Consider the following 23,033-nt stretch of genomic DNA (forward strand, 5'->3'; position numbering starts at 1 on the left):
TCATTGTCTTCCTTCTTGGACGAGGCGCTAGCCGACGCCACTCTGTCCATGCCCTCCAGAGACGCTAGGGCCCATCAGGACCTACTCCGCCGCATGGCCCGAAGTTTGGGAGTACAAGCAGAGAAGGGCTCTGATGACTCAGACCCTACCGTCGACATCCTGCACGCTGACACTTCCTCTAGAGTGGTTCTGCCAGTCAACAAAATGGTAGCCAAAATCTCATCAGCCATGTGGCAACCCCCGCCTCCATTCCCCCAACTGGCAGGCATGCGGAAAGGAGGTACTTTGTCCCCCAAGAGGGTAATGAACACCTCTTCTCTCACCCTCCCGCAGGCTCTTTTATTATTTGTCGAGCCCTGGTTATAGAAGAATACTCCTGCTGCTCAGGCCACCAAAGGCATTTTGCTTCTCATCTTGTATCTCTGCATGCACCTGAAGTATTCCTGGGTATCCTGGTAGTGCAGCGTACCTCTGTCGTGTGCTTTTTTTCTGGTCATCTTAGAAAGGTTGAGAGAACTGTCGTGTCGGCTTTAAATGGCAGGAAGTTCTGACACTCTCACACAACTACTTTGATTGCAGGGCTCTGATCAGAAATGTGATTGTATGCCAGCTCTTTCACATGACAGTCAAGCCACCATGCCTAAATATCTACTAACAGTTTGTCAGTTAGGAGCTGCAGGTTGGAAAGGTAGAGGTCAAAATAAGATTCAAATACAGTAAAAGCCCTTTTGTCCAGCATGTCACCAACCAGCAATCTCAATAAACCAGTATTTCTGATATGCATAGGAAGTCCAGATTATAGTGTGATTTGTGTGGGGCCGGCAGGGGGCTGGGGCATAGGAGGGATGCCGGGGCATGTTCTGGGAAGAAGGTTTGGTCTGGGAAGGGTCTTGGAGTAGGGGTTGGGTGTGGAAGAGGCTGAGGCTACTGGATGGGGGTCACTCACCTCCAGTGGACCCCACAAATGGCTCCCTCCCCTTCCAGTTTTTGATGGAAATGTGGCCTGGCAGTTCTGCAGTCACAAAGCTTCCATCCCCCATCTCTGATTGCTGACTCCCTGGCCAATGGGCTGGGAGCCACGAACTGTGGCCAGTGGGAGCTGTGGGGGGAGGAGGAGGAGGGAGGGCAGTGCTCGAGCCCCTCCCATGCGCTGCAGCTCCTCCCACACCCTGCCCTGCACTCCAAACCCCTTCCTCTTAGTAAACCGGCATTTTTATTTTACTGTGAACTCCCTGTTCCTCCAGCATGCTGGATAAAAGGGTTTGGTGAGGAAACATTGCTATAGTAAATGTTGTGTTGCTAAAATGGTAAAGTTCTTCCCTGCACTTCTTTTAATTCTATGATTTCAGAGCAATGTAATGTTGAAAAATCCAATCTCTTTTGGGAGAGAACAATGTAGGAAATGAAAATGTTGTTGATGCTAAACTAGAGATTTAAAAAAAAAAAACCCTACAGACCAATAGAATTAGCCACACTTTTTGAAAATGAATGCTGATTCACTGGTTACACTAGTGTTCTGTATTTTCAAAGTTATTTTTATTTGAGAGCTAAATGGCTTCATGACCCTCGCCAGCATTCTTGTGCTACTTCATTGGTTCCAGCTCCATGGCACATCATTCCAGGCTAAAAGCTACTCAGCAGCAGACTGGATCTCTGACATTGTCTGTCTCCTATTTTTGCTTCTGCCAATAATATCTGCCAATTTGTTCTTTTGTTCCCTTTACTGTGCTGCCACTTTTGCTGCCCTCACCTATTCTGTGGGCCGAGACAGCTCCCCTCAGAACTCTCCCCAAAGCTCACTTCTGCCCTCGTACCAATGCAAAGTGTGGGTGAAAGAATGAGTGTAAATGAGATGGACAAACATAGGCACACTGACCTGGCCCAGCCTGCCACACCCTTGCCTGTCTCCCAAACAATTATCCCTGTTCGGGAGAGAGGAGGAGCACAGTTTAGGTATGGACTAGTTCTTTCAAGACATACAGAAATGTGGCCGCTATGACAAGTAACTTATCCAGGTTACTGATACTGTTCAAGGGATTGTGCTAGTAGTATCCCATGAAAGAAACAAAAAATCAGGTATTAATCTCTGTTACACAAGTATAATATTGCAATAATTCCATATAAGTAAGTGAAGTTACTATGGAGTTGAAAGATTGGGATTTGATCTTTGTGTGCTGTGAATTTTTGCCCTATCCTGTGAGGCATATGCTAATAATGTGATAGAGACAAGGAGCATTAAATAAGAGTAATACTTACTGGTTATGGTTGTCTGTACCAGGCTGATACTGCAAATTCATTTATCTTTTCTTAAATATCAATACAGTGTTTAACTTGACCAACAATGTGGATTTGGAGAACACCAAAAAGAAAATGGAGCTGTATCAGAAGGATAACAAAGAAGTCATTCAGAAAAACAAGATAAAATTGGTTAGTTTACTCTCTTTTTAAAAATCTTATTAATTAGTTGAGGAATTAAGTAACTATTTAAAGGTGGAATATTAGTAAAATGCTGTCTTTAAAAGAAAAGGGGTGAGGTGTGGGAAGAACCTAACACGCATACTGGCACGCTTCCTAGTAAGAAAAATGTGATATTCAAATATTCTCCTGTATCAAAGCTTTGTCTACATCAGGAGATCATCTAGGCAACTGAATTTTGTGTGCATGTTGGTTAGAGAGGGGCTGATATAACTAGGTAGTAAATGCAGGCTCTTCCAAACATGTATATGCTGGCAGTGTATTTGGACAATATCCAGAAGAGACTGGGTTCATTCCTATTCCAGGACAATAATTTCTTTCTTGTCCAAAGGAGGAGGGGGGAATAAAATCCAGATACAGACATTATGGAGGTCCCAGGAGAGAGTTAGAGAATGGAAAAACAAAGGCCTGTCTTATGCAAAATTTAAAACGAGTGATAGTGAAAAAAACTTTTGTACTTTAACAAGACAATCTTTTTAAGGGCTAATGATGATATTGCTTCTTAAAGGGCTATAGCACACATGTTCACTACGTGGGCCACACATACTTTCCAGGAGGGTTTTCATTAAATATTATTCCGGCAGAGTCATGCTTTCAAAAGTGGTCTGACAAGGATTTTTTTTTTTTAAATTAAAACATTACAGACAAACCGTTTTTAAGTGTTTTTCTTCCAGTATTAAAAATATAAATTTCTCATACCTTTAAAGAAAAAAAAAGTTTCAATTCAGCAATTATAGTAGTAGAAATGACAGAATAAGGCCTGATTCTGCATGTGTTTTCCCCTCAACATTCACAGTAAGAATTCGGACTCTGAAAATAATAAATTGAACCATTTCCTTCTCAGAACCAAAGAAATTTGTGAGGGAAGGTGTTGAACTGGAGTAGTACCAACAAATTGAGAACTCCATGTATGTGTATAAAACAACAAGGGCAAAGGTGATGCATTGTATTCCATTTTCTGAAATCAAAGACCATTCAGGTCATCAGTTGCCACATGAGATGAGATAAGAAGTTCATTTAGTAGGACCTCCTGTCTGACTGTCAAATATCAGATGTGTCAGAGGAAAGAGAGAAATAATAGTGGGGTCCCCTAAGGATCTGTACTGGGATCAGTGCAGTTCACGATATTTATCATACTAAATTATTTGGAAAAAAGGATTAAATGGTGAGGTAGCAAAGTTTGCAAATGATACAAAATTATTCAAAATAATTAATTCCAAAGGAGACTGCAAAGATTTAAAGGGGAATTCCCAAAACTAGGTGACTGGGCAAGAAAATGAATTACATCTGTCAATGTCAATAAAGGCAAAGTAATACACTTTGGAAAACACAATCTCAGCTATACAAAGGGGTCTAAATTAGCTGTTACAACTCAAGAAAGAGATCTTAGTCATTGCTCATACTCAGGGCTTGCCGAGCCACAGCGAGCCCCGCTCGTCAGCCCTGCTGTCCGGCGTTCTGCGCATGTGCAGATCGCCTGAACCCGGCTCTTCCGGGATGTAATCTCCTTGCCATGGGCAAGGAGATTACATAGATTGTCTAGCCCTGCTCATAGTTATCAGAAAACAGCTGTTCATTGTGCAGCAGCAGCAATCAAACAACTAAAAATGTTAGAAATCATTAGGAAAGAGATACAGTAGACTTCTGATAATCCGGCACCTTTGGGACCTATGTGGTGCCGGATTATCGGATATGCTGGAGTATCAGGAGCCAGTATACAAGACCCAGTATTATCGGGCTTCATGACATTGTAATCTTCAATCTTTATAGTTGGCAAGTGGCAGCCTCATCAAAGACCACCAGATTCTTTTATGAAGGTGGCAGAAGTCTCTGCGGGTTATGTACGTCCGCAGATATTCTAATATATTTTTTACACACAATAGAAAAACTGTGGGTAATATGTGAGTGCATGTTATACTTGGACGCATGTTATATTTGCTAATTTACGGTAGATTAGTTCTACTTGGAGTATTTGATCATGTAGTTGTATTTTGGATGTGTACATGCCCACATGCACAGTTTTCAGAGATTTTAGTGTTAGTGTATCCTTGAGGCTGGCCATGGGGCCCCTGCGGTAGTGCTCCTAAGCAGCAGTATATTAGGCATCACTGGTCCTGTCGCCTCTCAGTTTCTTCTTGCTGTCCATGGTGGTTAGTCGGCACCTTCCTTGTGTAGCAAAAGCTAGCAGTGTCTTCTCACCTTCAACAGACCTCATGCCTTAGGGCCCTTAGCTTCAAGTCATATTTGGCATGCAACAGGTTGGTGCCCATCAGTGTCTTTAGTGTCTGGGAGAGAGCCACAGGAATGCCAAGTGCTGTATTTATAAAAACTTTCACCCTCATGCCCACTAAGAGTAGGATATCCACCCAAGGACTCTCCATCCTGCACCAGATTAGTGTTTGTCTGACCCCATGCTGAGTGGACTGGCTGAGAAGAGTACACTCTGAGAAGTGTACTGTTGTCACCAAAATCAGCCCAGCACTGCTCCTCTTCACCAGTGCCCATGAAAGTGGCAAAAGAAACGAAGCCCTTTGGCAGTAAAGGGCTGAGGGCCTATGGGTGAAGGACTTACGTCAGTCCGCATGCATGCTTTAGGGCTCCAAGGAGTTACCTCAGTGGCTGGACTCCCAAGCTCAGAAAGGGATTTGACCCCCTCCAAACCTAGGCAGTGGTAAGGGCTCCTAGCCTATAGTGGAGGCTTCAGTACCTGAAGAGGTTCTGGTGGCTAAAGACCAGAGCCGATCACAGGTGCTCCACCAGAGGACCGAGGCAGCTCCGCCTCTGGCACCAAAGACCAAGCTCACTGGGATGCAGTACCATAGACGGGTGTAACATGCTTGGTCACCAGACTGCAGGTGCAAGTTTTCTTTGCTGTGACCTCAGTCCCTGGCTCTGTGACCCAGCTACTGGCCAAAAGGCCTAGCTTCCTGACAAAGTGTCCACCCACCAGACCTGGGTCACCAATCCTCATACCACAGGGTAGGTTGGCCTTCACTTAGGATATCACAGCCAGATTCTTGAAGGGCCTGGAGCAGTGGCATCTAGCAATCGTGTGGCCTTCTGAGATGGAGGGTCACTATTCATGGTTGCCCATCAGTGGCCTGGAACATCTCTACCTGCACTTCAGGGATCCTGTCCCCTTCGTGCTATCACAGCTCATGGGTCCCTGCCTTTGTGCTTTGTCCTCTTCATTTCATGGAAGGTCGCATTCCTACTTGCAGTGACGTTGTCCTGCTGAGTATCCGAGATTTGGGCACTTGCCTTGGATACACAATCTTCTGTAAGGACAAAGTCAGTATCACACCACACTTAGCTTTTCTCCCCAATGTCATCTCTGTTTCATATGAGTCAAGACATCTACTTACTGATGGTCTTCCCAAAACCACATAAATTAAAGGATAGTCTTCGTGTCTTGGATGTCCAAAGGGCTTGAACCTTTTACCTTGACAGAACCAGGTTGTTTTATAGTTGACACAATTATATGTTGTGGTGGCCAACAGGATGAAAGTTGGGCCTGGATCCACTCCAAGAATTTCTTCTTTGATCACAGTCTTCATTTGCTTCTGCTATGACCAAGTGAAGGTGCCGCCTCTGGCAGTTGTCACTGTCCATTTTACCAGGGCTCAGGCCTCTTCTACAGGCTTTCTGGCTCATGTGCCTTTTAAGGACACCTGTAGAGCAGCCAGACCTTTATGTCCAACTAATGTGCTGTCCCAGCAGGCCCAGGCCAATGCTGGCTTTGGCAGGGCAGTACTATGAGCTGCTAATCTGTGAACTATGAGCCCACCTCCATGGATACTGCCCGTAAGTCACCTAAAATGGAATTGACATGAGCAAGCACGCAAAGAAAAACTGTTACCTATCTTATGTAACTTTTTCTTTGGGATGTGTTGCTCATGTCCATTCCATTTCCCGCCTTCCTGCCCCACAGCTGGAGTTGCTGGCAAGAAAGAACAGAGAAGGCACAGGATTGGCAGCACCTAATATATTGCCATATGGGAGTGCCACTCCAGCGGGGGCAACAGCTGGCCCTGTGGATATTGATTGCTAAGGAAAAATCTCTGGCAACTGTGCAGTTACGAAAGGTAGGTAACCATTTTTTTCATGGAGGATGGGTCCATCAACAGCTGTTAGCTAAGATGGTCAGAGATACAACTCCATGCTCTGGGTATCTGTAAACCTCTCAGTGCTAGAAACTGAGACTGGACCATGGGATGGATCATTCGATACATTGCTCTCTTCTGTTCCCTGCCTCTGAATCATCTGGCACTGGCTACTATTGGAAGACAGGATAGTAGGCTAGAAGGACCACTGGTCTGACTGGTATGGCATTCTTATTTTCTAGGAAAATGCATGAAACCACATAGGGGATCACACTATGACATAACTTACCCATGAAGGTCACTCTTCCTAACCCCCATTGTTTTGTGACTGGCTTATTTCCTGAAGCATAAGTGTTTCTTTCCTGTCTGATGTGACTGTGGTTATTCTCATTATGGGTATAACTCCTACTAAGGTCTTGGCTTCAATTGTTTCTCATTGCAGTACATTCCACAGGTTAATTATCCATTTTATTTTTAAACATGAGTGATCAGTTTAAATGTGTTGCCTTCCATTTAGTTGAATACCCTGGCTTGTGTATTGTCAGAGTAGGTGAACAGGTGCAGCAAATTCACCTTTCCTATTCTGTGTGTCCCTAGCCTGTACCCTCTTATTTGTTTCATTTTGTAAATTAGAGCACTACAAGATTTTTGTTATGTTTTCATACAATGTTTTTGCCTTTATCTAGTTCTTTAATAATTTTCAGTGCCTGTCTCTAGATCCCTGCCAAAGACATTAGGATAACACCCTTTATGTGGGGGAAGGGCCTCGTGGCAGAAATTTATCTGCCAAATGTAGAGGGTTTTCCAATAGTAAATTTTTAATATGCCTGTTTTAGACTCGGGAGCAAGAGGAGCTGGAGGAAGCTTTAGAGGTGGAACGACAGGAAAACAAACAACGGCGACTGTTCATACAGAAAGAGGAACAAATGCAACAAATTATAAAAAGGAAAAATAAACAGGCACTTCTGGATGAACTGGTGGGTATCAAAACAGAACTATAGATTTTGAGCTCTAATTTAAATTATTTTTAGGACTTCAGACATGGACTTGAACTAGTTTTATACAGATGATACAAAATATCAGTTTTGTACATTTCATATTTTCATTTATTTCATTCTGCAAAAATTTTGAGAATAGATCTAGTAAGACACTAGCGGGAATAATGGTGGAAATAATTCTGCAAAATGCAGGAGATTACTGAATAAGAAGGTGTTTTTGGTATGTTTTCTGCTGCTTCTTTCTTTAAGTTATTCCATTTTTTGGTCTCTAACAAACCTGTTTTAAACAGTTTGTATACTACATTGTACTTCATTGTGACAGGTACTGGTATTTCAGAAAGGGTATCACAATGAGTCTGTCTAGCCCATTCATTAAATTTAGTAACTGACTGCTTCCCTTTACCTACCTCTGTAAGAAACTAGTGTAAAGGATCAGAATTTCTGTTTTGCACACTGAAGTATTAGCAAACAATAGGAGGCGTATTGACTACGTTAGTAGGAAAAGGAGGTTTTATTATAAACATTTTCTTGGTGTGTACATTTGCCTCTCTTGAAGAGAAAGCTTAGCCTTTATAATTTAGATATAGTATGTTCTTGGAAATCTTTGGTAGTCAGCTATTTTAAAACTTCATGCTTTCTGGGACTGCTTCTAGATTTCCTCTTAATCTATCATTCTTTGTCAGCCAAATCCAATGGTGATCTAGGGAGCACAGGGTAGACTATGAACACTGTGTGGCTACGTCTACACTGGCCCCTTTTCCGTAAGGGGCATGTAAATTTCACCTATCGTAGTAGGGAAATCCGCGGGGAATTTAAATATCCCCCGCGGCATTTAAATAAACATGGCCGCCGCTTTTTTCCGGCTTTTAAAAAAGCCGGAAATGAGCGTCTAGACTGGCCCCGATCCTCCGGAAAAAGCGCCCTTTTCCGGAGGGTCTTACTTTGAAGTAAGAATAAAGACCCTCCGGAAAAGGGCGCTTTTTCCGGAGGATCGGGGCCAGTGTAGACGCTCTTTTCCGGCTTTTTTAAAAGCCGGAAAAAAGCGGCGGCCATGTTTATTTAAATGCCGCGGGGGATATTTAAATCCCCCGCGGATTTCCCTACTACGATAGGTGAAATTTACATGCCCCTTACGGAAAAGGGGCCAGTGTAGACGAGCCCTATATGTGTGATCTAATCTGGGTTTACCATTCAACATACTGTTACATATATGCTGTACTAGGGAGTCTTGAATTGTGTGCATGTGTATGTATGCACGTGCATTTTATAAATAAAAATATGGGCAGAGAAAAACCAGAAAAGCAAGGAAATAAATATTAAGAACCCTATTGTTATGCCAGTATGGTAGCTTAAGGATGCTGCCTCAGCCTTAATTCAGAATTTCTTTGCTTTGGTTGGTTTGGTTCTCACATTAAAGTTCCATTAATCCAGTTCTCTTGCATTTTATTGCTGGTTGTTTATGAAGATGTATCTTCCTCCCTCTCTCCCTGAGAATGTAGAGTTCTTCTTTTTCCCAATGGGAGACTCATCAAAATGGAAAGAGGTTGGCATTAGGTGAATTAGGAGTTCGTTGTACAGTTTTAGAGACTGCGCTAAGGGCCTTTCCCAGGGCCAAGATTCGTGTCAGCCTTTTATTGGATCCTTTAAAAGGAGATGATGTTCCATTTTTCTTAGCCATCAGCATAGATGTGTTTCAGAAAGGCCCCTTATTTTACTCCTATGGATGTATCTCACCAGAAAGGGAAATACCCCAACAATGTGAGACCTTATATCCAGCACAGTCTTATAACTTTTAAAGTACTAATGCTCATGATCTGCTTAGTTAGGCATAGTCTGCCTAGCAGGCCAATTAATAACTCCACTGTACACTCAGTATATTTCCTTAATGGCTTGGAAAAAGGGTTTTGAACTGGTTTCTGACTTAAAGTGTGTTCAATCCTGCTTTAAAGTACACTTTTAATTTAGTAGGGGCCAACACTGTTTTCTTACCCAGCAGTCGATTTTACTGGAAATACAGTTTGCCAGATGGTTTGCGAAAAGAGCAGTTATAAATAATCTTTATAACATGACCAAAATAGGTAATTTAACTCTGATTGCATATGCATTGCTATTAAAACATAACTAAAAATTTTAAAACAGAAAGGTAATGTTAAAGGCAGAGGGAGAACATTAGAAAACTTTAAAGCGTGTCTAGTTTTTAAAGGGGACTATCGAATTTGGCTCAAAACTTAGTTTTGTAAAATTGTGCTTTTCGTAAAAACCAGCAGAAATGAGTTTCTGCAATAATTCCTAACATTTCTCTGCATACAGCTATTTTTAAACAACATCCCACTGCAGTACCTGAAATCTAAATATTGCTTATGCTGCAAAGCTAACTAAAGCCAAACAAATGTTATTTTTTTCATTGATAGAAATGGAAAAGACAAACAAGACATAAAGAAAGTGAAAAAATTGTCAAAATGGATTTAAAAATCTACTATTAGAACTATAGATAAAGATGCATGCATTTCAACAACATATGGCATGAAATCCTGGCTTTGCTGAAGTCAATGGTAAAACTCACATGAACTCTACAGAGGTTAGGATTTCACGCATGAATTTTAAATTTGTCTCTCCTTAATGCACCCTCTATGTTCAGGAATTGTTGCACAGAGAATAGTTGAATATATACACCTTTCAGTGCTTTCTCCAACCTGCTTTAGTATTGATTTAACAATAAGAAAAAAACGTAGGGCAAATATTTCCATCAGATGTGCATGAGATGTCAATTCCAATATCCTGCTGTCCAATCTTTTACTGAATTTTTAGTCACAGAGAGAACTTGTGCACACAGATAGTAGAATTAGGAGGTCTCGTGCAGCAAGAGAAGAATTTTGCGCTTAATGTTCAAACTTCAATGCAAGTTTGAAGACTGCTTCACAATTTGTGGTGGTTGTTTGGATTATAGTAGCAGTTAGAGGCTTCAAGCCATTGTGCTAGGTGCTATATAAATATAGTAAGAGATTGTTTTGCCCCAAAGAGTTTACCATTTACATAAACCAGTCAGAAACCAGGTAAGAGGGGAAACAAAGTCACTGAAGTGGATTGTCCCAAAGTCAAAGAGCAGGGCCATGGCCAAGCCAAGATTAGAATTCAAATCCTAGTCCATTGTCCTATCTGTTGTACCATGCTACCATCTCCCAATACGGGGTTAGACAGATTTCAGTATTTCATATCCCTATGGCTACCACTTTTCACTAAAATGCCATTTGTAATTTAAATCTTTATTCTCTTCATTGTTTTTTCTGAGCAATTCTTCCTTTCCAAACTTTCAGATCTTGATTCTGAGCAAAATGTGTGAACTTGTCTTTTAAGTATAATATTAACATGTAGTATACTAATAGTGCTAGAGACGTTATTAATTCCCCATGCATTACAACCTTGCTCCAACCCCTTTTATGTTGGGGATCTTCCAGAGGCTGAGTGGGACTGGGACAGCATGTCTGGGCAAGGATAAAGTACATCATGCTGTGATGCTGCCTGTAGGCAGGTAGGGACAGGCTTCTCTGACTTAGCCCCTCATAGTTCTTAATTATGTGTATGTATGTGTTTCCAGGCACATGAGTATCTCCTACTCCCAGACCTAGGAAGATGCCAGGGTAGCTTAAAGCCACCTTAGTCTTCTCCCCTTCCTCCTTTTTTTCCAAGCTGTGGGTTCTGATCCTGTTGATACTTATGAACGTGGTTAACAGTCCTGATGTGAATGGCTGTGTTGATTTCAGTGTGTTTTTCACAGGTGAAAAGACAACTGTGTATGTAAATGTTTAGAGAATCTGATCTAGAATATCTATTTCTTTACTGCTATGCAGTGATAGTTAACTAAAAGGGCAGTGGGGCTTAACAGATACGAGAAACAGTGAATCAAAAGCACTGTGGTTTGCTGGCACTGTGCTGATTTTCCAGAACTGTATCCCTAGGCTAATGTAGAAACTGCTGAGGAGTTAGCATGTTGTCGCATGAGACAAACAACCAACGTTTGATAAATGGGTGGAGGACAAAAAGCCTAGGGAGACCTCCTCCCTGTATAGCTCACATTAAATGTGAAATTTTCAAACAAATATAGCATTTGATAGGGTCTTCTCAATTATTGCTCTATAATAGCAGCACTGAGACTGTGAGTGTGTTGGATGATGTGTAGGTGCTCAAGGATTCAGGCCCTAGCATAGCAAATGGATGGTCCAAATTCTCTTTTCAGTTGCATGTAATCTAGAAGGGGAGCAGTCCTTATGCTGTGCCTGTGCCTGGATATTTGCAGGACTGTTCTGTTCCTCTATTATTTGTTTTATCTGTCAGCCTCAATCAGATTCCCATTGTGAGATACAATCTCTGTCCTGAAACCCCTACAATCTATTTTAAGACAAAATCAGAGAGAGAGAGAATAACCAACAATAGAAGGAATGAAAAGTGAGCATCAGTCTTATGGTAGATAAGAAGTATAGGCACAGTTTGATGGTTCTCTGTCACTTTAGTTCGGGGTGGCCAACCTGGTCCAGATGAAGAGCCACAATAGCAGTGGAGACAGCATGAAGAGTCGGGGCAAAGTTGTTGAGCCCAAAAAAAAAAAAAAAAAAAAGGCAAGGCCACGAAGACATGGCGCACTGGGGGAAAATAGGTGCTGGTACACTTTCCCACAGTTGCTTTTTTTTATTGTTTTTGTTTAACTTTTCTCCAGCTCTTCACACTGTCTCCACTGCTGTTGTGGCTTACAAAAAAAGCACTGGGAAGGGGTGAGAGGTGAAAGCTCTGGGAGGGAATTTGGGTGCAGGAGGAAGTAGAGAAGAGGATGCTGGCTCAGGGAGGGGGTTGCAGGCTGGAGAGTGTTAGGTTCAGGTGGAGAGTTGGGGTGCTGAGCAAGCCGCAGGCTTGGGGCTGTGAGGGTGCAGGAGTTTGGGCTGGGGTGCATGAGGGGCTCAGGGCAGGGAGGCTGGGAGTAGGATGGGCTCAGGACACATGTGCAGTGTGTGGATGGTGCAGGATTGTTGTGGCAGAAGACTGGGGATGTGGGGGTGCAGGAGTTTGGGGATGTGAGAGGCTTAGGACAGGGGGTTCCAGTGTATGATAGGGTCAGGTTTTGAGTCTGGGTGTGTGTGTGCAGGAGTGTTATGATGCTGTGGCCAGATGGGGGCTTGGCCCCAATTGGCCAGGCTTCATTTTAAAATAAAATATTACGTCAAACACAACATGTTTCAGTGTTGTCTTATATTATGAGAGGCGCGGGGAACCTGTTTTGAATCAGGGGTGGGGTCACTGACCCACAGAAAAGTCAGTCAGGGCCACACAACTGAAATGCAAAAAAACAACCCCTCCAAAAACCCCCAAAGTTCACTAACGTGGCCCCAACTGTGCTGGTGGGGGCAGTGGACAGGGTGCTGGTGGGTGCTGGGGCAGGGTACTTGTGGTGGTGGTGGGTCTGGCCAGGGGAGGGGACCGAGACAGCTGGGGCCAGTACCTGGTGATCCCGGGTCTCAGGAAGCACATGGGCTGCTCTTCCCCTCCCCTAAACAGCTGTGCACTTCCTGAAATGCCTGGTCTGTCGCTCTGCCAGGGACTTCCTCCCCCCCGCTGCCTGTCTGCGCAGTGCATGCCAGCTCCAACTTCTCAGGAAATGCACGCTACTCCTCATGACAGTTGCATGCTTCCTGAGAAGTTGGAGGTGGCACGTGGTCCTGGGACAACTCCACGCACACAAGCGCGCGTGCGCACACCCAGGCAGGCAGCAGGGGGGAAGGAAGTCCCTGGCGGAGCGACAGACCGGGTATTTCAGGAAGTGCACCAGCTGTTTAGGGGAGGGGAAAAGCAGCCTGCTCTAACCCAGTCCCCCTCCTCTCCCCCAAAGCCAGGCACACCCTCGAACCCAGTCCCCCTCCTCCCTCTCTAACCTAATTCTCAGATCCCGGAGCTGCTGCTAGCGCTACAGCCGCGTGTCTCCCTCCAGGCGCTGGGGCACATGTGCTGAGTGGCCGGCTTTGAGCATGAGCTGGCTGGGACGCCATGCGCACCCCAATCCCCCTCCCTTCCCCTGCCCAGAGCCAGACACCTACCCTCCCTGCTGTAACCCAATCCCCCTCTCCCCAACCTTATGCTCGGGTCCTGGAGCTAGAGCCGCTGCGCCGCATCTGGGATGCCATGCTCCCCTCCCCTTTTCCAGAGCCAGGCATCTCTCCCTCCCCCCGCAACCTTACGCTCGGGTCCCGAAGCCGCTGCCTGCGCTCAGCAGCCGGCTGCTAGCATGTGCAGCCTGGAACACTGGCCTGCACGTGCAGGATATGACGTATTGCGCTGGGGGCTGTGAGCAGAACAGTACAGGCTGTGAGCACTCATGTGGCTCGCAGCGGCCCGGCTGTGAGAGCGGCTAACCTGAGCGGTTCCGGGTTCTGTCCCAGTTCCGTCAGGAGCCTCGGGTTGGCCACCCCTGCTTTAGTTGTCCAAAGGAATCTAGGCACCTAACTCCCAGTGATAGTCACATTTCTATTGTAAAGTTTTAAAATAAAATAATTACAGTCACAATCTGGACTTTGAGGGTTCAGTTGTTTTTTAAGTTAGTAGCAAATTTTGCATCACAAAGCAGTATTACCTGGTTCCCCAGAGCAGACGTGTATACGCTGTCTTGAGTGCTTTGCAGATTCAGTGCTGCACTGAAGGAGTCTGACAATCACCGGGTCTGATTCCCCCTGTCCCCTACCTTGCCTGCTTCCATGGTTGAGAGAAGTTAGAGGGTTTTAGGGTTCATGGAGATCATCAGACTAGTTTAACACAGAATTATTTAGCTAATAATTTGTCTACCTCTCCTTGGAATGTGGTATGTATATACATGTTAACAGTCTTTTTGCTGTGACCCAAATGTAAGATTTTAAGTAGTTAAGCAAGTTTAACTATTTATTTTATTACTTTTATATATTTTTTTTAAAAATTGGCTGGCTTCCCTAAAAATAAGTTGGTAAAGGAGAAAATAAATATGCTGTTGGTTGCACTTACAATAGTGCCATTGTGCAAGGCAGAACAAGGATCATTTCCAAACGGCCTCAGGTGAAATCTAATGGGAAACAATTTCAAACTGGTCTGAATTCATTTGTAGAAAGAATGTGTCTTAGATAAACATCTGATCCAAGTTATACTACTTTGTACTACTCCTTCTGTGATTAAGTTCTAATTTTTTTCTTATTTTAATAAATATGGTTGCATTGGCCAGTTGCAATAAGGACCCTGTTATTGTCTTTAATGTGGATTCTATAAAAATGCTTGTTTGCAGATTACTCTGATTTATGAGGCTGCTGCAGGTTTTTCTTATTACTGAAAGTGATCGTTTGCTGTAAACTGTTTCTCATATAGAGAATATTTAGCGTAACCTCTTTCTGCTGGCGATGGCCTTTTCAGACACAATTTGTAATTTTGAAGAATGTGCAGCATTAATTTCTTTTGAATATTTCATTCTGTGTTTTGAACATGTTTACAGGAAAGTTCCCATCTCCCGGCCTCTCTGCTCTTAGCTCAACATAAAGACAGAGCTACACAGCTAGAAATGCAGCTGGAAAAACCCAGACCAGTCAAACCAGTCACATTTTCCACTGGCATCAAAATGGTAAGACTCTTTGTTTCCTTTTTATTTCACTGTTTCAAAAACATTGAGGAAAAACTATCTAAGTTATAAAAGATCTTTTACATTTGGCTTGTACACCATAGCATGCAGACCAGTGATTAGTATAGTTCTAATTATTGGTGTAATTTTAAGAGAGCAATTCAAGAACTTTGGCATTCTAGTAGTTAGAGTGTAAGAGATTTTTTTGCATGTTTTGCCCTGGCAATGTTGTGCTGTAATTGATCCTTTGAAAGTTACTTTTTTACCCCATAGCTGTATATAATTGTTCTGAAAGTTTAAAATTCTAGAGCCTTCAGAAAAGACTGGTGCTCCTTTTGCTTACCGTGTGCATTAGAAGATTGTGTGTGAGAGAGAGAATCTGGAAATCCAGTGCCACATCAATAAAAACACACATTTTCAAAAAATGAGAACAACAGAGATGAGTATTTTCTAGCAGAAAATGTTAGCAGTTTTGTTGTAATTCAGAACCTGTCAGCATTCCTGTTTTATAGCTCCATTCTTGCTGTCACAACATAAGTGTTCTTTTCTTTTTCCAATCTAAACTTTTTTTTTAACCAAAATATGTACCTGCAACCTGTCTAGCTATTTGGTTTTAATCAAATCCTTGTTACCAGTCTTTACTCTTTCTCCTCAATAACCCGTCTATTTTCCAAGGTCTCTGAAAAGACTGTAAAAATTCCTCCTAAAACAGAAGTGAGCAATAATTTTTGATGGAGGTGCCACTTCCAAGATTTTGGAAAGTGGTTGAGGGCTGCACTCTTCCATGGTATTAATGGAGGATGTGCAGGGTCTGGGATGGAGTTGGGTGCAGAAGGGAGCTTGGGGTAAAGGATTGGGGTACAGGAGGGAGAATGGGGTCTGGGAGAGAGTTTGGGAAAAGAAGGTAGTTGTGACCTAGGGCAAGGAACTGGGGTACAGGAGTTTGGGATGTGACCTAGCGTAGGAGGGGATTGTGATCTCGGGCAGGAGATGGGGTGCTGGATGTGGGAGGGGGTATGGATGCATGTGGAGTATCAGGACAGGAGTGTGGGACAGAGGGTTGAGGAAGGGAGGCTGAGGTGCCAGAGGCAAGTTCTTGCCAGGATACTTACCTGCCTACCTGCAGAGCTAAAGGCTTAGGGAGCTTAAAATGTTTCTACCTGCTCGGCCATGTGCTTGAGTGAGTGAGCAAAGAGGCTTTGTGGCTGCCTGTTATTCAAACATGCAGCTCCCAGACACTGGCCAATGGGATTGTGCTGGGGGCGGGAGCAGCATCTGAATCTTCCCACCTCCTCCGGACTCCGGATCCGGTGGCTTGGAGGGCCGGATCGGGCCTGTGGGCTATATTTTGCCCAGGCCTATCCTAAAATCATCTTCTGCAAATAATAATCCTGAGCAGATAACCCAGAATTTATAAAAATTAATGAGTCCTGTAGCACCAAGATTAACAGATTTATTTTGGGCATAAGCTTAATGGGTAAAACAAACTTTGTCAGATGCACAAAAGCTCATGTCCAAATAACTCTCTTAGTCTTTATGGTGCTACGGGACTCCTCGTTGTTTTTGCTGATACAGACTAACATGGCTACCCCTCTGAGACTTGCCAGAAGTTATACTCAACCGCCCCACCCTAAACCCTCCCCCCCCCCGACAAAATAAAAAAACCTCCTAACACTCAACTCTGCATCGTTGTGACATCAGTCTGTTTTGCTATGGGTGTCCGAACTATTCTCTGTGTCTGAGGGTATGTCTAGACTACATCCGTCTTTCGACAGAGGGATGTAAATTAGACACTTTGAAATTGCAAATGAAGCCGGGATTTGAATTTCCTAAGCTTCATTTGCATAATGGCATCATGGCGCTCTTTCGAAAAATTGCTATTTCGAAAGTAAAACTGCAGTCTAAATGTGGTTCTTTTGAAAATAGAAGCCTTTTTCCAAAGATCCAATCTTTGAAAAAGGCTTCTATTTTTGAAAGAACCGCATCTAGACTGCAGTTTTACTTTCGAAATAGTGCTTTTTTGAAAGAGCGCCATGATGCCATTATGCAAACGAAGCGCGGGAAATTCAAATTCCGGCTTCATTTGCAATTTCAAAATGTCTAATTTACATCCCGCTGTCGAAAGACGGATGTAGTCTAGACACAACCTGAGTTATAACATGATCCTCTTTGCAAACATCATTTGCATTATACTCTGTCTTTACAGCACCAGGTATAGTGTCAGCTTTTGACAAATAATAGTAAGTAAGTATCGTCAGCTCTAAGATTTTTTTTTTCTCTTGCATTCTTATGATATGTAATGTTTTCTTCTGTTTTAATTAGTGTCCTAGTTTATTAGGACAGGTTAGTATAGGCTACAAACTCGTATATTTGATTGTGTTGAATTAATAGAAAAAACCTGTTACTTTGTTTAGCAATGTTCCAACTGGATAGTTACACTAATTGTTCCTTTTTCCTACAAAATGTTCCAATGTATTTTTAATTCTTGAACTTCGGAACCGTGGAGTGTGTCATGAGGATGCTGTAACAATTATTAGTTTGTATTTGGAAAGAACCAGAATGATGTTTGTGTTAAGTGAGGATGTGAAAGTGCTTTCCAAGCCATTTCTAATAAAAAAGGCTGTCGCACATCTACTAGGGATATACATTTTTAATACGCAGGCCCAGGTAACTTATGCCTGAAGAACATAACATAAGAACGGCCAGACTGGATCAGACCAAGGGTTCATCTAGCTCAGTATCTTGTCTTCTGACAGTGGCCAGTGCTAGGTGCCTCAGAGGGAATAAACAGAACAGGTGATCAAGTGATGCACCCCCAGTTACCCATTTCCAGCTTCCAACAAACGGAGGCTAGGGACACCATTTTTGCCCATCCTGGCTAAAAGCCTCTGATGAACCCATCCTGCATGAATTTATCTAGCTCTTTTTTGATCCCTGTTCTGGTCTTGGCCTTCACAACATTCTCCGGCAGGGAATTCTATAAGTTGACTGTGTAAAGAAAGCTACAGGTTGGACCTCCCTTACTGGGCAGCCTCAGGACCTGTCCTGTCCTGAATTTGCCAGATATAGGGAGGTCCCCTGCCACAGCCCCCCTTCCCCCCCCCCCCGCAGGACACTCCCACTCCCTGCAGCTGGCCCCGCTCTGGCCCCACTGCCATTGGGCTTCAGTCTACAGGGCTTGGACTTGGGCTCTGGCCTGCTGGGGCTCCCCAGGGACGGAGCTCCCCAGCTGCCTTGGTCCTGCTTCTCCCCTCCCCTTCTCCCCATCCCCGGGGATGGGGCTTGCTGGCTTCCCTGCTTCTGCCATGCCCCGGAGATGGAGCATGCCGGCCCCACTTCTGTTGCACTCTGCCAGGGATCCCTGGAGCTGGGCTTGCTGGTTGCCCCGCCTTTGTCACGCTCCACCGGGATCCCCAGGAACAGGGCTTGCCAGCTGCCCTGCTTTTGTCGCTGGCAGCCCCACTGCTGCCTTGCCTGGCCAGGGCTCCCCGGGGATGAGACTTGCCGGTGCCGCTGCTGCCCTGCTGGCCAGGGCTCCTGAGAGATGGTGCTCCCAGCTGGTTTGTGCTCCTGGGCTCTGAGGCTCCCTGGTCTAGCAACATCCGGACCACGGATGTTGCTGCACCAGAGAGTCCTGGATTTCAGAGTTTCAATGTGTACTAAAGGAGTTGGTTGAGGAGAGATGTTGTCTGCTCATGTTAATTTTTAATAAATATTGGAACACTAGAGAAATTCTAAAAGTCTCAAAGAGTGTTAACATTGTTCCAGAATTCAAAAAAGGCAAGATGGATAAATGGGTAACTACAGTCTGCTTATTCTGACATCAGTCCTGGCCAAAATAATGGAAAAGATGACAAAGGAATCTTTTAGTAAAGAATTAAAGGAAACAAATGTCAGTCAGCATGGTTTTCTGGAAAACTAGCCTTGTCAAACAAAATATCATCCTCATTCTTAGAATAGATTTATACACTTCATAAAAGCAGCTGCATAGAAATAATATACTTAGATTTTTGTAAGGCATTTGACTTAGTACCATAAAACATTCAAATTAAAAAAAAATTACTTCATACAAAAATCATTCTCATGTTAAATAGGTTCAGAGCGAGCTAATTTAGCTCAAAAAGTCATCAGTAAGGAATGATCTTCTAATAGGATGTTTTCTGTGGGGTTCTGCATGGGATGGTACAAGGCTTGGTGTTTTTATCAGTGACATGGAAGTAAATATCCAGTCACCATTGAATAAAAATTTTTGGATGACATAAAAATTGTCAGAATGGTAAATAATGAAGGGAGGGAAGTCATACACAGATATCTAAATCACTGGTAAGTTGGACCCATTTAAACAAAATGTGTTTTTAATATAGCCAAATGCAAAGTTGCATATTTGGGAATAAGGAAGGCAAGTCATACCTACTGAATAGGGAACAATATCCTAGAAAGCAGTGACCCTGAAAATGAGATACTGCAGCCAAAAAAAGGTAATGCAATCTTTTGGATGTATAAACGGCATAGGTAGGTAGGGAGGTGCATGACTTCTGTATATTGTATGGGTGAGACATATACTGTGTCCAGTTCTGATGATCATATTTTTTAAAAGATCATTGAAAAACTAGAGAATGTACAGGAAAGAGTCACAAAAATGATTTGAGGGCTGCAGAAAATGGCTTACTGTGAGAGGCTTAAAGAGCTTAATCTGTTTAATTTGCTGTCCAAGAGTGAAGCTCTTTAGAAGCAATTTAATGCAATTAAAAATTACCTGAGATTGGATTGTCCAAATACATTGTCATCTCATACAGAAACATCTATACTTACCATAGAATCATAGAATACTAGGACAGAAAGGGACCTCGAGAGGTCGAGTCCAGTCCCCTGCCCTCATGGCAGGACCAAATACTGTCTAGACCATCCCTGATAGACATTTATCTAACTTACTCTTAAATATCTCCACAGATGGAGATTCCACAACCTCCCTGGGCAATTTATTCCAGTGTTTGACTACCCTGACAGTTAGGAACTTTTTCCTAATGTCCAACCTAAACCTCCCTTGCTGCAGTTTAAGGCCATTGCTTCTTGTTCTATCCCCAGAGGCCAAGATGAACAAGTTTTCTCCCTCCTTCTTATGACACCCTTTTAGATACCTGAAAACTGCTATCATGTCCCCCCTCAGTCTTCTCTTTTCTAAACTAAACAAACCTAATTCCTTCAGCCTTCCCTCATAGGTCATGTTCTCTAGACCTTTAATCATTCTTGTTGTTCTTCTCTGGACCCTCTCCAATTTCTCCACATCTTTCTTGAAATGCGGTGCCCAGAACTGAACACAATACTCCAATTGAGGCCTAACCAGCTCAGAGTAGAGCAGAAGAATGACTTCTCGTGTCTTGCTCACAACACACCTGTTAATGCATCCCAGAATCATGTTTGCTTTCTTTCCAACAGCATCACACTGCTGACTCATAGTCAACTTGTGGTCCACTATGACCCCTAGATCCCTTTCTGCCGTACTCCTTCCCAGACAGTCGCTTCCCATTCTGTATGTATGAAACTGATTGTTCCTTCCCAAGTGGAGCACTTTGCCAGAGACTGATCTTCTGCCATTCGATTTAGTGGGTCTAGTAAGGACCCGCTAAATCAAACGCCAAGGGAACCTCTGGTCTGCATTGGTACTCCTTGATTCATGAGGAATAAGGGAAGTCGACGGTCGTGTTTGCTCTCATCAACCTCCCACTGTGGAGATGTCACCAAACTCGGCTTAAGATACATGTTATTTACATAGCTGGAGTTGTGTACCTTAGCTGAGCTTCTGGGTCTAGTACAGAGTTGGCCTAAATATGCAAGCTAAAAGGTAGGAAAGGAAATTGATGCACAGAGAGGTAAAATGACTTACCCATGATCACACAAAATCAGTGGCAGAGGGGGGAATAAATCTGGAACCTTCTGAGGTCCAAACTAGTGTCCTGTGCACTGAACTATGCTGCATCTCCTGTCAGTCTTTTTGTTTGTATGACAATGTAAGCTGAAGTAGCAATTTCACCCCTAACTTTCTCCTGGGTTTTCTCTGACTAAATCGCAGCAACAATGTTTATCTTAATTTAGTCTGAATATTACAGGTGTTTCATTCTGGGTGCTGTCATCATGTACCAATTGAACCTCTCTAAACCAAGACACTCTGTTCTGGCAACATCTGTGATCTGGCAGGATGACGGATCTTCCCGGACTAGAGCGTTCTGGTGGAGGGCTGGAGGCTGGGAGCCCTGCAGTGGGGCTAGAGCCCAGTAGTGGGGCTGCCCTGTGATGGCAAAGCCAGCTGCCTGGAGATGATGCTGTCTGGTGGGATGGAAGGCGGCGGTGCTGCCCAGTGGGGCTGGAGCCCAGCAGGAGAGCTGCCTCCTGGCAGCAGAGCTAGAGCCCAGCAGTGGGTCTGGGAGATAGAGGGGCTGCCTGGCGGTGGATCTGGGAGTGGGGCTGCCTGGTAGTGGCATTGCCAGGAGCCCGGCAGCCCCGCTGCTGCCCAGTGGAGCCACCTTGCAGAGCCAGGAGTCATAGGGGCTGCCATCAGGACCAGACCCCAGCAGTGGGGCTGCCTCTCAGCAGCATGACTGCCCGGTGGGAAAGGGCAGCAGTGGGAGCCCTGTGTGTGGAGTGGCCAGTGGCAGGATGAAAGCTGGCTGAGAGGCTGGCAGCCAGAGCATGGCTAGAGAGGCCAGTGGTGGTGGGAGGCCAGAAATCCCTCATTCAGGACCGGTTAGGGCCTGAGGGTGCTGGACCAGAGAGGTCCAACCTGTACTGTAATTAGTTCAAAGTTCGTGGGAGTTGCATGCTGTCCTGAAGCACTAGAAGTCAGAGGAAGAGTAATTCTCAAGAGTGAAGCTTAGTGCCAGGTGACACAGGATGTCTAGGAAACCACTGAATGCAGCTTGGTAGTAAATTAAGCATAGTAAGTATGAGGGAATAATGTTTTTGTGATGTTACCCTCACAGCATTATTCTAATTAGAAATAACATGCTTATGTTATATTTTGTTGGACTTTTTTGTTTTAACTTTGACCTCAACAAAGGTCAGATTAACTGTACTTTGTTATTACCTCTGTTGCTTCAGGTTCCAGCAAATGTTCAGTGGCTGCTTCTGTTTTCCAGTCTGTTTCTTTTATAGTTCATGGAACCAGTATCTGAGGTTTGCACCAACTTTTCTCTCCTCTCTCCCCCATCCCCCGAAATATCCGTCTGATACTCTGTAATTGTTTATGTTCCTTCAGTCTTTCCCGGCCACGTGGTATTATGTGAATTGGGAGGATTAAACCTAATCCCACAATTTAGTTTCTACTATCTACAGATCAAAATAGATGCATGTTGTGCTTCAGATGTTTGCATTCATTTGTGTGACGTGATTATGTTCATAAATTGCCATTATTATTGGTCTGCTGCTGCATCGTCTTATTTTTTTCCTTAAAGTACTGCTCTGAAAATCTGCCTAAACAGCAAAAGAGGTTTTTTTAAGGGAATCAATCTAGTTTGCTTCCTGTGCTATTCCTTATAGGCTGGTTCCAACTGGTCTGTCTTCAGGCAGAAACAGTTCAGACAGATTTGATTTCTGCATGAGATGCATGCATGCCAGTCAGACTTAATCTGTGCTTTCTTTTAATTTCTACTCTGCTTATGGTGTGCAGCTTGCTTGCATGGAGATAGGGAAGGAACACTCCTTTCTCTAGTGTTTGTTAGCCCCCACTTAGTGCTCAATCCTGGAGGATGATGACGACTTTGGCCCCTACCCAGAAAAGCACTAAGTGCATGCTTAATTTTAAGCATTGGAGCAGTCCCATTGATTTAATTGTTCAAAGTTTAAACA

At 43.8% G+C, this 23,033-nt stretch overlaps 1 protein-coding gene across 1 annotated transcript in view; it reads left to right on the top strand.

The window, feature by feature from the left end:
* The window catches only part of MNAT1 (MNAT1 component of CDK activating kinase), a 204,420-nt gene that overhangs the window by 69,724 nt on the left and 111,663 nt on the right, over positions 1–23,033 (top strand). Inside the window, exons 4-6 of the mRNA XM_006110770.3 lie at positions 2,324–2,427; positions 7,415–7,555; positions 15,069–15,194. Of these exons, the coding sequence (XP_006110832.2) occupies positions 2,324–2,427; positions 7,415–7,555; positions 15,069–15,194 (371 nt within the window). The remainder of the gene's footprint in view (positions 1–2,323; positions 2,428–7,414; positions 7,556–15,068; positions 15,195–23,033) is intronic.

This window comes from Pelodiscus sinensis, chromosome 4 (genome assembly GCF_049634645.1).
Source record: "Pelodiscus sinensis isolate JC-2024 chromosome 4, ASM4963464v1, whole genome shotgun sequence".
In the NCBI taxonomy this organism is placed as follows: domain Eukaryota; kingdom Metazoa; phylum Chordata; order Testudines; family Trionychidae; genus Pelodiscus; species Pelodiscus sinensis.